This window comes from Blennius ocellaris (assembly GCF_963422515.1).
Source record: "Blennius ocellaris genome assembly, chromosome: 2".
NCBI lineage: Eukaryota > Metazoa > Chordata > Actinopteri > Blenniiformes > Blenniidae > Blennius > Blennius ocellaris.
In genome coordinates, this window is record NC_137651.1 from 28,279,120 (window position 1) to 28,293,542 (window position 14,423).

General features: G+C 42.4%; 2 protein-coding genes across 3 annotated transcripts; one reads left to right on the forward strand and one right to left on the reverse strand.

The window, feature by feature from the left end:
- Positions 1–222: 222 nt before the first annotated feature.
- Positions 223–10,867, reverse strand: samd4b (sterile alpha motif domain containing 4B). 2 transcript variants are annotated; one of them, XM_080507499.1, is made up of 13 exons: positions 10,672–10,867; positions 8,081–8,540; positions 7,473–7,943; positions 7,068–7,310; positions 6,867–6,976; positions 6,456–6,542; positions 6,078–6,357; positions 5,424–5,509; positions 5,178–5,293; positions 4,742–4,934; positions 3,996–4,122; positions 2,150–2,233; positions 223–1,225 (listed from the first exon to the last, which is right to left on the reverse strand). In XM_080507499.1, the coding sequence occupies exons 2-13, from the start codon at positions 8,274–8,276 to the stop codon at positions 1,197–1,199; spliced, it is 2,022 nt and encodes a 673-aa protein (XP_080363625.1). In that variant the 5' UTR covers positions 8,277–8,540; positions 10,672–10,867; the 3' UTR covers positions 223–1,196. The 2 variants fall into 2 exon arrangements, with proteins under 2 accessions (XP_080363625.1, XP_080363624.1); XM_080507498.1 differs by having other exon boundaries at positions 3,984–4,122.
- A 1,175-nt stretch (positions 10,868–12,042) lies between these two features.
- Positions 12,043–14,397, forward strand: gmfg (glia maturation factor, gamma). The gene is made up of 7 exons (XM_080507529.1): positions 12,043–12,152; positions 12,556–12,652; positions 12,742–12,791; positions 13,028–13,077; positions 13,182–13,264; positions 13,742–13,815; positions 14,176–14,397. The coding sequence occupies exons 1-7, from the start codon at positions 12,150–12,152 to the stop codon at positions 14,245–14,247; spliced, it is 429 nt and encodes a 142-aa protein (XP_080363655.1). The 5' UTR covers positions 12,043–12,149; the 3' UTR covers positions 14,248–14,397.
- Positions 14,398–14,423: the final 26 nt, after the last annotated feature.

The window sequence follows — 14,423 nt, forward strand, 5'->3', positions numbered from 1 at the left end:
ATTTTCCCAAGCCAATCATAAACGGGGCCAGAGGGTCTGAGATGGGTTTCATTCAGTTTTCTCACCCAGAATTAGAGTGTAAATTGAAAACAATCTGCCCGGATCGCCTTTATCAATTCACTATCAAATCAGCTTTTACACAGTACAAACCCCCACCAGTCCTTACTCACCCCCCCCCCCCCCCCCCTCCCCTCCGCCCCTCCTCACCGGGGCATTCCACGGCACAAAATGAGATTCATCATCATTTATGGAGTAGGGAAAAGAATTAACAGTTATAAATTGCAGCTGGCATAAATTCTTCAAACCGCTGTTCTTTTTCTTTAGAAACAAAAGAAAAAAAAGTTAAAAAAATTAAACCATCCTGTTGTATTTTACGACAAATATCTTTCTCAAATCAACAAGCGCAACAACCCTTCTCTTTGGCTTTGTAGAAGTTTTGAGGAGGACAGTCCCTTCTATCTTTAGGGGGGGGGTGGGGGTGGAAACAACCGAGACGAGGTATTTCTACGGCCGAGTTGCAAGCTTTCGCTCAGCCTGTCGGTACTCTCCGCCACAGAAACGGCGTCGCCGGAGGGGACAAAACGAGCTGAGGGACGCTGCCCAAGTCGGGAAGCGCTTCAGCACATGTTGACAACCGTTTCCTGCGGCCAATTACAGCATAATATTGAAGATCGCTGAACAAAAAGTGCCTTTTTTCTTTTTTCCCCTGGAATTTCTCTGAAACTACAAATCATGTGTTTTCCGGGGGCCGTGGCCATCAGTGTGTTTTGGGTAGAAAGCCTTGCTTCAAGGCAGAAATGGGGCAAAAAAAAAAAAAAAAAGAGTAACTTCTAGGGTAGAGCCCCTTTAAGACAGCACCAATCTACAGTTTGTCTCTCACCCAGGAGAACCGAGCCTCTGCACATCGTGCCACAGTCCTGCAGGCGACACGGAGCAGTTTGCAAAGTTTACCTTGTTTTTTTGTTGTTTTTTTTTTCTCTGTCCTACAATATAATAATCATCTGTATTCCATTTTTAATAAACTTAGTCGTATATAATAAAGTACAAAAATATTAGAGAACATATACACAGTTTTTTTGTCATTTTGTAGTGACTGCTTTGCCTGGTTTTCTGAAGCATACGTATATCTTTGTGCTGGGTGATGAGGAACTGAACAGGCCTCCGCTGAAGTGTATTTCTTTTTCCTTTCTCCCGTTTCATATCGTTGACGTCCGGTCTGTTCCATCTAGGGGGGATATCGGGGGGGGGGGGACACAAGTTTAAGACATTTCTGATCATAAAGTAGATGAGATGAAGCACATTTCATCCCTAAAAGGACCACCTCGCTGCTGCAGGCTCAACGACATTTACTTCTTTCCAGGAGGAGGAAAAGTTACTGATGCCTTTTATGTGTCTATCAATTCTACATTTATTGCATAATTTTTATGGCATCACAGCCATACATTACATTTATTGGACACATTTTGTGGATAGGTAACACCAGAGACAAAACACAGCGCAGCTCAACACAGCCCAGGGTGAAATTATTATTTGTCCAGGGATTTTTTTTAAATTTCTTATTAGCACTGCAGACTGTGAGCTTCAGCAGATTCAATATGAAATAGAACAATGGTTAATGGAGTACATTAAGGTGTCTAGTCACTCCTTTATTTTCACAAGGTCTGACCAACAGGAAAACTACTGTGAAAATGGGAGATTTATTGTCTGATTCTGTATAATTCGATCCTTTATACATCCAATAAAAGTCAGTTAAACTCAGTAAAATTTCAACCCATATAAACCAAAATAGAACAAAAAAGGATAGGTAACATTAACTGTCTCACAGAAAGAAAGAAAGAAAACAGTGAAAAATATACCTTAGTCAGTCACGGTAACATTATAGACAACTAGTGGATCCCGCAGCTTGACTGATTATGCTGTATTATTTAAAAGAGCTTATTAAACATTAATAGAGAAACACAATTAAGGAAAAATAAATAATGAATATTATAGATGTCATGGTCCCTCTCCCTGACGGACGGCAGACATGCTGCATCCTTTCCCTCATTATGCAGCACAGACAGACGACATAATAAGGTGGTGTTGTGGAGTTGTTTGGCGATTCGCCAGCCAGTGGCCTAGTTAGCAGTGAGCTGCTGAGGACACTCACCCCCTAAGGCATGCTCCGTCATACTGAGGCACAGTGACTCCAGCGTGGGGTTGATCTCCAGGTCGCCACCTGGAACTTGGCATTCTGTGGAAATAAGCAGAAACGGGCCTCAGTATGTTTGGTGCAGCGATTGTTTCGACATCCAAGATTACTTTTATTGTACACGAAAAACAACAAAATGGTGCATAATATTCTGGAATGCAGAAAAGCACAAGAGGATTATGGGGCTGTGGGAGTGTCCTGAAACTTCACAGGTCACATTTCAGCAAAGTGTGATCCCTGAGCTCCAATCTGATGTAAACTTCAATCTGTGTCAAGTGGATACAGGCCGGATACAGCGGCAAGGTAAGACGGAGCTTTAAGGTGAAGCCTTTACACAGAACGTAGCTTAATAAGTGGCAGACGGCGATGTGTGGAGAGTATTAAATAGGATCCTTTCTTCCATGAGAAGCACAGTGTCTTTAATACCTTAGCTTTGCCTCATTACTGAAGAGCACGGCTTCAAGTTTAAATCATGAAAGAAGGTAGAAACTTGTTCAAGGGCACTCGTCAAAATACTTAATTTCACTCTCGGAGTGTAATTAAACATTTCAAAACCTTAAAACTCTAAACTGAAAACACAACCTGATGTGTGATTTAAGTTTAAATAAAATGTGTTGGAGAACATTAAACTGACTGAAATTCACCAACGACAGCATAAACATGTTTCACAAGGGAAACCTCGTCTACTTGTATGTATTTCATCGACAGTTGTGGAACAATCAAGAGGGGAAACAGCAACTTTATCAGTGTTTGTCATTCTATGACTCACAAGCATTTTGTATTCATTTATACGAGACTGCAGGAATGTGTAAGTTACTAAATACAATAAAGGTTTAAAGGTTGTACTTTAAACATATTTGTTTCAATTCTGTTATTCTTCTTCATTTCGTAATCAACTGTTAAATAAATCCTACAGCGAGGAGCTCAGTGAGTCACTGTGAGTAACCGACGAGCAGTTGACAGAAAGTTCAAGAAAACCAGCAAGAGCTGAAAAGTTGTTGCTTCTTTTCCCCAGAATGTTTCATAGAACTGGATCAAAAACAAAGGTTTAAACCTCAAGGGATTAATTTGATTCAACACTGTTTATAAATCCCAAATTAGGAAACAGATTGTCTTCGGTATCAAACGTTGCAGTCCTGATTAAATGACCAACTGTTTTGAAACAAACAGTGAACATCGTCCTACTTCCGTTCACACTCATTGACACGGATGTGCAGGTCTGTTGAGCTTATGTAACAAAGTTATGGATTTTCGTCTTTGGCATAGGTTGCTCTACAGTGAAAATATCCTGTGCTGACTCTGTGAAAACAAGATTTGCCATTGTGATTTTGCACCGCTTGTGTGTGGCATCTGGCACAACAGTCAGTTCATCCAAAAGGTTATGTATACTGTACAAGGCCACAGATTGTTTACTGCAATACGCTGTTAAGCTGTCTTGTTGTTTCGTCCTTGGCACAGAGGGGGAGCAGCTTTTTATTCTGGCGTCTGACCAATTCATAGCAGTTTCTTTTCATCAAAAGTTGTGTAGCTTTTCTCTGCAAAGCTCACAGTCCTAGTCAAATCCACCCTTTCCCAAACGTCTCTATTGCTTTTAAACAATAGTTTGACTGAAAACATCAAAGGTACATGTGAGGAATGCTCTGGGAATATGTAAACACGATAATAAAGAAGACAAGGCAGTTGGTGACGCAAGCTCGCAGAGAATAGAGCATTTAGCATGTTAATCGGGACAGCAATAGCCTGTGGCTGAATGCATACATCCATAAAAAATGAAAGAAATCGAGAAGATGACCTTGTTCGATACCTTGCTGCTGGAACATGAGCATGGTCTGCGGGGACGTGTGGACAGGGAGCGAGTGCGTCCGCTGCACAGAGCTGCGACTCTGACTTGGCATGCTGTTGCTGCCCCCGGGGTTGGCAAACCACAGGCTCTATAGAGGGGAACACAAGTTCTCATTACACGCACGTCACTTATCCAGGGGGCTGATGTGGTTTTCTTATCTTGTAGCCAAGTCATTAGCTGTTACAATCTTTCACAATACAGAAGACGACAATCACAATCCCAAACAGAATTGTAAGTTGTAAATGGATATTATCTTTAGGGTATGTAGAGGTGATACTTTAAAAACCATAATTTTCTCATAAGAAAGATATTAATTCCTAGGAATAGCATTTCATAGCATTCTGTTTTCCCTTCCATTGAGCACAGTCTCCTAATGTTTTTTCGGACTGAAGGTTATATGAGGATCCCTTGCACTGGCAGGTATATGCTGATTAAACTCGTTTTTTTCCAGAACAGTGACTAAGGAGCATTTTTTTGGGGCTACTTGAGAATACCTTAATGGGTCAGTACTCTCCGATGAAGGGTGGATGAAACAATAATATCAAGCATATACATTTTGATATTTTTCAATAGGTTTCTGAAATGACCTAAAAACAAGCAAACAGATATCAAACACCTAATTCAGGACCAAAAATGATGGAGCGCGTAGAAAAAAATACTTTCTAATCCAAATGAATGTTCCCATATCCACTGAGTGGAAGACTCACTTGTCTGCCCTGGCTGGCCAGTGCTGGATTAGTGAGTGTGTGGCGTGGAGACGCTCCCCCGATCCCACCAGGAAGACACATGCGCCCGGCCGGGAGTCCGCGAGGGGTCATCTGAAACTGCCTTTGGCCCCGTCGCCCTACACCTCCACTCACAGAGCCTGCTGTGGGGAGGGAGTTGGACCCATAGGTCCAGCTGGAGAAACAAAACAAGTAAGAAAGAAGCAATCATCAGAAGTTTGTGTTTAACAGCCGAAGCTGCGTCATATGAAAATGACTGCAGTGCTTATAACGAGGAAGGGAGTTTAAAAAATTAGAGAGAAGAAGGATCAAAGCAAGTTAGGTGGAAATGGAAAATGCAGGAAGTTACATTCACTTGGTGTGACATCTCCTCCACTAGAGAGGGAGATCAAAGGCAAAATCGGGCCGGCGGTCTCACCCTTTCTGTCGGTACACAGGCATGTCCAGCATAGCTTTCCGAGGAAACAGGCGGAGCAGCTTGAGGACCTGCTGCTTCCAGGAGACCAACCTTTTCTTGTGTGTTTCTGTGAAAGCCTGGAAAGACGAGACGACACAGCAGACCAATAAATAAATAAATAAATAAATAAAAGAGCATTAGCAAAGTGTGGAAATGTGATTTTTACTCTAAAAAGTGCACCGAAAAAACAAGACCTGAGGTTCTCACCTCATGTGTCAGACACTTCTCAATTAGCTGAAGGTAGCAGCTGATATTTTCCTCATCTGGTCTTGACACCAGCAGCTGGGTGCACACTGAAACCAGACAACCAGGATGTACAGAATTACATACAGTACATATGAATACATCACCAGTACTTTACAAAGTGAATGATGTCTGCATGTGTTGATATAAGCTTAATGTCGAGATGTAGAGTGTGTATAAATAATATGTATAGAATAATAGCGCAAGCAAGGTGTGGCTGGAATAACTGTTGAATGAATATTGTCGGGAGTGAAAAAAAGACAGGCTGCCGGTATTAAATGGCCAGCTGGGATATAGAAGGGAGGATGGGATTAACTACGCTTCATGCTACTCTTTTTAAGACATGATTACTGTTTTGTGTGCATGCATGGTGTGAGTGGGTTAATGTATACACTACAGCTGAAGGGAAATGGGTACATTTATGCATGAAATGTGTGTACAATTATGTGGATATAATCATGTGTAACAGCTGTTATGACGGACACATCTGGAATGAATTATCATTCATTCACTTCCAGTACAGGTCACAATTAGCTCTCATCATTATGTTTTGCTTTGTATTCTTATGAATCTATTGGTTTGAATACAAGAGGGGCAACAACAAGACATCGCTCTCACCTTTTCCCATAACACGGGTGAACTGTCCAGCGATGTCTCCGTCTGAGATGGGGGTGACCGACGAGTCCCCGTCACATGGAGGAGGGTTGTGGGACTGGAAGCCCTCTGAGGCCGGCGCTTTTTCTGCTCCTGTTTTTGCAGCTTCTGAAAGGGGGGAGGAGGTCGAGGTGTCCGAGGCAGGCTGAGCTGCACTGGGTGGACTGTAGGCCTTGATGGGTGTGATGATGATTTGCTGTAGCTCTGTCAGGGCGTTTCGTAGGTTCCCCCCTTCCAAGATATCCTGACGAGTACAAATGAAATTCGTCAAGTCAAGACAATAATATGTCTTTTTTTTTTTTTTAAAGCATGAGAAGAACATGACCCTCCCATTTGAATTACCTTTTCTAAAGACTTGAGTACACTCTGTCTCTCTCGCAGTTTCTGGATACTTAAGGCGATCTTGTGCCTCGCTCCTTTAGTGACGTTCTAAAAAGTAAGGATGGAGAAAGAAAAGAAAAACCCATGAGAAGCAGACGAGTCGTTTCTTCTGGGAACACCGGGCACTTTATACAGTCACTAAATAACAAACCTAATCACCATCTGTTTCATTGAAGCCAAGGGGCAGAGGCAAAATCGCACAATTTGTATGTGTGACTGGCTCAATATAACTGTAGGGTGCGTTGTTTAATTTCATGCCTCATTGAGAGTTGATGTATCATCAGGTTTGAGGACAGTAATGTTCTCAATTGATAAGGAGTGTAGAATAATCAAAGCCTGGCCCCCGCGTATGAGAAAGGGAGGCTTAAGAACCTGGGACTCCAGGTGCTGCTCGGTGAGAATCATCATGTCCTCGTAGGTCATCTGAGAGAAGAGGGATGCATATTTATGAAGGCGGAGGCTCTTCAACCATGCAGGAACATCTAGAACAGTGGGACAAACACAAGTTCAGAGAAGGCGAGTTTTGCTCCGGCTCACATCATCAGAGAGACAGCTTTGACCACAAAGACAGACCTTTCATGCCACTGCCATCCTCCTGGAAGGTGTTGCGTGCGGAGCCTTGATCCTCCGTCTGCTCGCTGCCTGACGAGGCGACGCTGCTCTGTGGCGAAAGGGGCGCGTGGTCTGTCACTATGAAGTTCTGTCTTCCTCCCGTTTCATCCTGGCTGCCCCATTCGGAGCCACAAGCTTGAGGACTGGAAGGAATAATGGACATGGACTTCTTCAAAGGGCTCGGCTGCATCGGCCCGCCCAGACCTGGAAAAGACCCAACAAATAAATGAGCAACACAGCGACGGCAATACTGAACATGAACTGAAATCTTCGTTAACTCAAGAGCAAATGCAGAAGAAGTGAAACCCCAGATTACAGAAAAAAACAAATATTCCAAATGTTTTCTACGCCGCTAAAAGTGCTGACCTGTATTATTGCTGTTAATGGGTGACGACATCCCGCCTGGAAAAGGCATGTGTCCGTTCTGTCCTGCTGGAGACATGCTGGATGAAGGAGACTTATCATGCCAAGCATTGCCGGGGTCCAGAGCCTCAGCAGAGCTGGGCCACTCGTCTGAGCCTTGGCGTGGGTGGTACGGGCTGGGTGGTGCCCGGGGTGCATAGCCGCTAGAAAGGTGCTCCTCCAGGTGGTTTAGCCACATAGCGAGAGAGGTGCGATCATCCAGTGTGGTGGCGGGGTGGATGAGTGCGTAGGATAGCAACTGTCTGCTTTCTTCCACAAACAAGCTACTCTCAATTGTGTGACTCAACACCTTCTGCAGCAGCTTCATGTACTCACATTTGGCTTCACTGTTACGTGGCTGCAGCAAAGGCAGATGGGACAACAGCAAGGACACCACTTTCTCTTTTGGCTCCTGGTGCCATTGGCTGACAATTGCTAATGACAAAGGACAAACAAGGCGGTTAATGTTGTGTTGCCGATATAGGCCTGCTTCAGTATTTATAAATAGAAACAACACTTGTCATAATTATAATTAATCAATAATACACAGTGACACTCAAAGTCTCAGCTACCTGCATTGTTGGCCTCGGCTTCAAGGATGTGGATTTCGGTGCAGTCTGCCAGCCAGTGTTCAAGGCAGATGTGTAAGAAGCGAGCCTGGGTGCGGGACACCCTCTTCAGGAGGGACAACAGTGCCACCGTCTGTTCGCACTCGTTCCAGCCTTTGAACCAGTCTGTGAGGATACCTACCTGGTCTCGGAACATCATGGCGTGTCTCCTTGGTAAAGGAGAGCGAGAATGTGTGGATTGTGAAAGTGAGGGGGGGGGGGGCGCGCTATCGGAGAGGCTTCTCTCTCTGACACAGACAGGACGAGTCCAGCCCCGCACAGCGGGGTTAACGTTACAACAGTCCTGGGATCCCCTCAGACTGCACCGAGGGGCCCTCACATGATTCAGGTGCAGGAGGAACTGCAGACAGGAGAGCCGTGCCGATTCTCGGGAAGGTGTCTTGAGGATGAAAGTGCGTGTCGACTGCAGAAAGGTGAAAGACAAAAACAACCATAAGCATTTGTTTTACGCTAGCATGCTCACAATCAAATCATCTGTAGTGACTTGATCATTTAAATTTGGTGCTTTATCTAAAAAATCATTTAACTTTTTCTTATTATTTTCTAGAATTAGTGTTTGTTCCCTTGATTTACACATTACAGGTAAGCTAAAGTCTGAGCTACATAAGTATAAGATGACATTTTTATATTTCCATCAGCTTTGTTGATGTGCTAGATTTATGAGGGAACAAGACACAACAGGCAAAGACTTAGCTTGTGCAACTTTTCAGAAGACATGAGATTATTTCACATGTTGGGGTTTCTACACTGTCAGATATCTGAAATGAAAAGCAGTTTCGACAATGAGCAGTGAGCTCTCTGAAAAGTATAACAACCAATGGCCACAAAGGTGATAGAGACTGTAAGGAGGAAGCCAAGTATATCCAACTTTTGCTCAGAAATGAAACTGCTGAAAGGAACACCCAAGAGGAATTAACACATTCTGAAGCGAGTAAGACATTACCTTACAGCCATAACAGTGTATAAGAGTCATCAGCAGAACATATTTTCCTGCATCATCACCAGAATATTCAAAGCTAAAAATGGCTATCTCAACAAGCCTGATGCATTTTTGGAACCAAATCCTTTAGAATCGAGTTAAAACTTAAATCATTTGACCGCAGCAGGGTTATGCGTGGAAAAAGCTCCTGCTTTGGGTTTGTGCTGCAGCCTGTGGCACCGGTGGAGGGAAGAATGCATCAAATAAAGACTGGCAACTTCGCACAGAAAACATCACAAAGTCAAAGATGAAAAGAGACACTTCTACATCAGTATAATGATCCACAACACACTTCAAAATCCACAACGAAGCTCTTCAAGACGTGCAAACGAGACGTTTGGACCATCACAGTCCCATCATTAAGAATAGTGGCAGTGTGTCCGGAATCCCAGAGTTAATAGCCTTGGAGAAAGAATGGGATAAGCCCCCCACCCCAAAATCTCCTTCAAAAAGTGTTTACAAGGTATGGTACTTGCTGAAGGTGTTGTTAGTTATAACTGACAACACAGGGGGTCTACTTTTTCTCAAGGCCTTTTCCATCATGTTCAAACTCACCAGAATCGAGTTTCATTCTTGCTTGAAACCATTTTTAAATTGTTCATCCAAAGCAATGATGACCCTCAAAGACAACCAAGCTTTACCATGCCACTGCAAAGACATGCTTTATTAACAGAATTCATCCCATCCTAATGTTCTGAGATGATATGAGATGGAAGATAAAGCTCACATAAAATGGGAGGTAAGAGATTATATAGCACAAGATAAAACATCCACATCATACCGCAGCTTTGGAACATTTATATATTTACACAACTGGCTTACGACGCCTGACTGACTCAACTTGGGTTTGCATTTCAAACAGAATACCTCGACAATGTTTTGGCAATTCCCGATTAACTTTTATCTTTTTGAATAGATTAGTAACTGATGCTTTCCTCGCCGCATCACGATAAGGACGCAAGTCATTCACAAAAGGTGCGCCAATCTTTTAACTCGGGAGATAGGCGACTGGGTCAATTACACAGAGTAAAGCATGTCGCCAATGACACACAGCACGCCGCTAAACCGGAATAATAAACAGCACCGGGATTCTGCATATACGACACATTATCACAAAACCCAGAGGAGCAACGTTAGCTTTAGTTACATATCCAGGATGCTAACTCCCAACAAACTGTAGCACCTGTAACGTTGTGGGACTACGATACTCATGAACGGACACATTTAGAGGGTTCTGTGGCGTCAACTCGGCTCGGCACACGGGCCGTTCAGTCGTCAATCCACCTGTCAGATGTATTAAAGTGTTGCGGAACACTCCGCCGGGCGGCTCGGCTTTAGGTAGCGGTTAGCCGGAGTTAGCTCGCTCGGCCTGATGAGGGATTTGTATTGTTTTTTTCCTTGACGCTGTTGCTGCCTCCTTCTCCCCCCAGTTTTCAGTCTCGGGCGCGACGAAATGCACTTCCAAACGACACGCGTGTCCCGACGGGGAACGCACGCCGAAGTTGGACGGTTGGCGGCTCGCCGAAAGCGGACTCGGGAGGGATTTCTTGTTTACCTTTTGTCAGTTGTCACTGGTTAGCGGGCTAGGCTAATGAGCTAACGGGCTGCTAGCGCGAGCCTCTTGGCTAACAAGTTTTGCTAGCTTCGCCGCGAAGAAGCGCAGGTTTTTCGGGTCCCGTTCGTGGCGTTTTCCTTCAAGGGTATTCCTTTACAACGGCAAGTCTCTGTGGTTTCGAGCACATCATGTTGATTAGTTTATGTACAAAAAAAAATTGTGAGTTGCAATACAGAGAATAAGGAGTGTACGCCTGGAGAAATCCACTTCGATTTTTGAGTTGACGTAAGACGTGAGGTGACGTCATGACGCACGTAATGTTTTGTTCCTCCCACAGCGTCCAGCAGCATCCAGACGTCTGACATGATCACCAGTTAAAATCATTTATAGATATAATAATTAGTTAAAGATAAATACAATATGCTGTAAGTCCTCCGAGTTAGGTTTACGCTGAATATTTATTTTGTTCTCTATTTGTACGACAAAAAAAACAACGTTGCCTGTTTTTGAATTTTTGCATCATGTACATTGTACTTACTTATTCAATAGAAGCCTTTCTTTAAAACTATCAACGATCTCCCTTTGCAGGGCAATAGAATAGAATAGAATATTGGTTAATGTGGTTCATTGTTGCTCCACACAGAATAAAATGTTTATATATATATATTTGTTTTATTTTTGTGTTAGCGAGATATAGTGTTAGTGTTAGTTATATACTACTGGCTGCTACAACAATGCTAATTATTACAGTTATATGATTGTGCCAGCTTGGTTTGGTACAAAAATGCCTGGGAATTTTTGGCATTTTTTTTTTTTTTTTATAAACATTAGCATGCATAATGTGTTATTTTAATATATACATTTATGCATTTGTTTGTACATATATTTATTGGATATGCATTCTAAGTTGTGAAAAGTTTTCACTACACATGTACAAACATGGGCTCTCAATATAAAAGAAATCTAACTTTTTCACAATTTAATTTTGAATTTATTTTTGGTAGTTTTAAGTCCAGTGTGCTCAAAATGGAAAATTGACCACCTGACCCCAAAGTGTTCATAACATTTGAAAGCCCTTTCATTTCTGTGATATTAGGAAGTGAAAGTAAATTCAGCAAGGGGGACATATAACATCTGCAGACACAATGTTGATCTAATATACACCAGAGTCTCTTCTATCATACTAACGTAGACAGGTTGTGTGTGTGTTGTTTATGCACATTGTTTATGCATTAAAAGACTGTCAGACTGTCTCATCCAGCACACAGCTGAGCTTGCACACTGCTGTCAGGCAGTGTTTGGAGAAAAGAGGAAGAGGCAGTGATGCATGCGCCAGCAGTGTGTCTGCCCTCCCCTTGCCATCTTCAGGAAGCTCTCTTGACAGACTCAGAGAAGCTGTCAGTCTGTCACAAGCTGGTGGGTTTTGTTTTTTTTGGGCAAAGCTGGTGAACACAAAGGCGGAGAGGGATCCTTGGAGAATGGTAGGTAAAACTGACGCAATGCCCGGAAAGCTTTCACTTATCTGTCGAAATGCAACCAAGTTTGATGATCTGTCATGCAGACATTTCTGTCTATCTGTGGAGTTTTATTTCAGCCGTTGCAACAGAAAGCCACCCCCCTCCGTTTTTTTTTTTTTTTTTTAAACAGGAAACTCGCTTGCATGTTGCTGCAAAACATTTCCTGTCCTCAATATGTCAGAATGGTGTTATGAATGTTTAATGCATCCATGTAGGGTGAATAAAGACATCACGCTCATCTCTTCATGTTTTCTCTATTTCTGGCCTACAGCCCAAAAAAAAATCTAATTTCATCCCGAGTACACAGGGACATATGTACATACATGATAGTCAGAACTAACAAAATCTTATTGGTGTGTTTCTGCAGTCAAGCTCTCTGGTTGTGTGTGAAGTGGACGAAAGTCTCAAAGACAAACTGAGAAAGTTTAGATTTCGAAAGGAGACCAACAATGCTGCCATACTCAGTGAGTAAAGGGCTTTCTCGTTGTACTTCCATGTGTCCAACCTCAGCTTCATGAAAGTCTTTAACGCAAACTACTGTCACACTTTGCAGTGAAAATAGACATGGAGAAGCAGCTTGTCATCCTGGAAGAGGAATACGAGGCAAGTACAGTTTTTTTTTTCTATCACAATATATACTTTTTTTTATCATGTTTATTAAGCATGAATATATTTTATTGTGTTCCGAGGAAAAATTGTTGCTCTTCTTTCTTATACTTACTGATGATATTCGATTTAAAAAGCTTTTTAAACTGGTTCGTGTTGGCACTTTCTTATATTTTATCCATAATTTAATCCCTGCTACATAAAGGTCATTTATGCTCAGCTTTGTCTTTTAGGACGTCTCACTGGACGAATTACGAGATGAACTTCCAGAGCAGCAACCGAGATATCCAAATGAAAATCTCTCTGTTTAAACTTTTTAATGATATCATGAAAATCAGTGTTTTGACTCTGAAACTTAACGTTTCCCTTCCTTGACAAGCGTCGCACATTCATTGTCTACAGCTACAAATACGTCCACGCTGACGGCAGAGTGTCCTACCCCCTGTGCTTCATATTCTCCAGTCCAATGGGTGAGCTGCACCACAGCTTTATAGAAGAACAATTGATCACAGACCAAATATAAATAATAATCAATTTTATTTGTATAGTGTTTTAAAAGAATTAAAGATGCTTAACACCATCACAAAATCAGCAAGCATAAACTAGTATATGTGAAACTTATACTAAGAGCGGTGTTGGCCTTATTTCTAAAGTTGAACATGTTTTGTGGCTCCAGTTGAATTTGATTCGGTGGAAAGTGACAAAACCACCTCTTGGTCATAAAGGTTGCAGACTTGCGGACTCGGGAACAAAGCGAGGAAGTTGCTCAGTTGTCAGAGTGAACGTTGCTTAGATTTACTTTAGTATTGTGGAGATTCAAGAAGAAGGGAGGCAGCGAAAAAATCAGGGGGAAAAAAAGGTTGAGAACTGCTGTTCAAAAACATTTGTTTAAAGCGATGAAGAGGCCCTTTAACTCTCCTGAAAACCTGCCGATTTCTTCTCCCCAGGCTGCAAGCCGGAGCAGCAGATGATGTACGCAGGCAGCAAGAATCGACTGGTCCAGGCAGCCGAGCTCACCAAGGTAACCGGACCAGTCAATGGTTCCACGTCTTAAGATTCAAGAAGTACTCCATGTAATTTATTTTCACTTTGAGGGTTCTACTACTTTTTTTTATTTCCTGAGCTGGCATTACACTCAGGTGATGGTCCATTTCTATTGAGCTGCTGCTGGAACACAGACTTCCAAAAAGAGAATCAATGAAGTCTGTGAAAGGTCCAAAGATCAATGAGGATTGATGGGTCTTTTTGATACAATCTTGAAAATCACATTCGTTCAGCTAGAGTTTTTATGATTGTTAAATCTGGACCAGGTAAATTTGACTTCCAAATGTTAAAAAAAACAAAAACAAAATGATCTCTTCCCTTTCATTTCTCCCTTCAGGTCTTTGAAACAAGAAACGCTGATGATCTGACTGAAGAGTGGCTGAAGAACCAGCTGGCCTTTTTCCGTTAAAAATGAAGCTCCCGTATCTCCAGCCTTCGATTTGGAGCAAATTGAAGACACTGGGATGACGTGCAAAAAGCCACTTTTCCTTCATTAATCATCTGAGTATTTTTTTTTTTTTAAATAATTCTCTGGATCTATTGAAACCAATAAAAGAAAAACAATGTGTGACCAGTGAATTTGTT

Excerpts from the sequence above, each read along its gene's own strand:
- gmfg (XM_080507529.1), top strand. Across the intron at positions 12,792-13,027 it reads TCCTGGAAGAGGAATACGAG|GACGTCTCACTGGACGAATT; the intron begins GCAAGTACAGTT and ends TTTGTCTTTTAG. Across the intron at positions 13,078-13,181 it reads CTTCCAGAGCAGCAACCGAG|ATTCATTGTCTACAGCTACA; the intron begins ATATCCAAATGA and ends CAAGCGTCGCAC.
- samd4b (XM_080507498.1), bottom strand. The coding sequence starts at position 8,276 with ATGATGTTCCGAGACCAGGTAGGTATCCTCACAGACTGGTTCAAAGGC. Across the intron at positions 5,294-5,423 it reads AGAAGTGTCTGACACATGAG|GCTTTCACAGAAACACACAA; the intron begins GTGAGAACCTCA and ends TCGTCTTTCCAG. Across the intron at positions 2,234-3,983 it reads GCAGCAAGGTATCGAACAAG|AATGCCAAGTTCCAGGTGGC; the intron begins GTCATCTTCTCG and ends TTATTTCCACAG.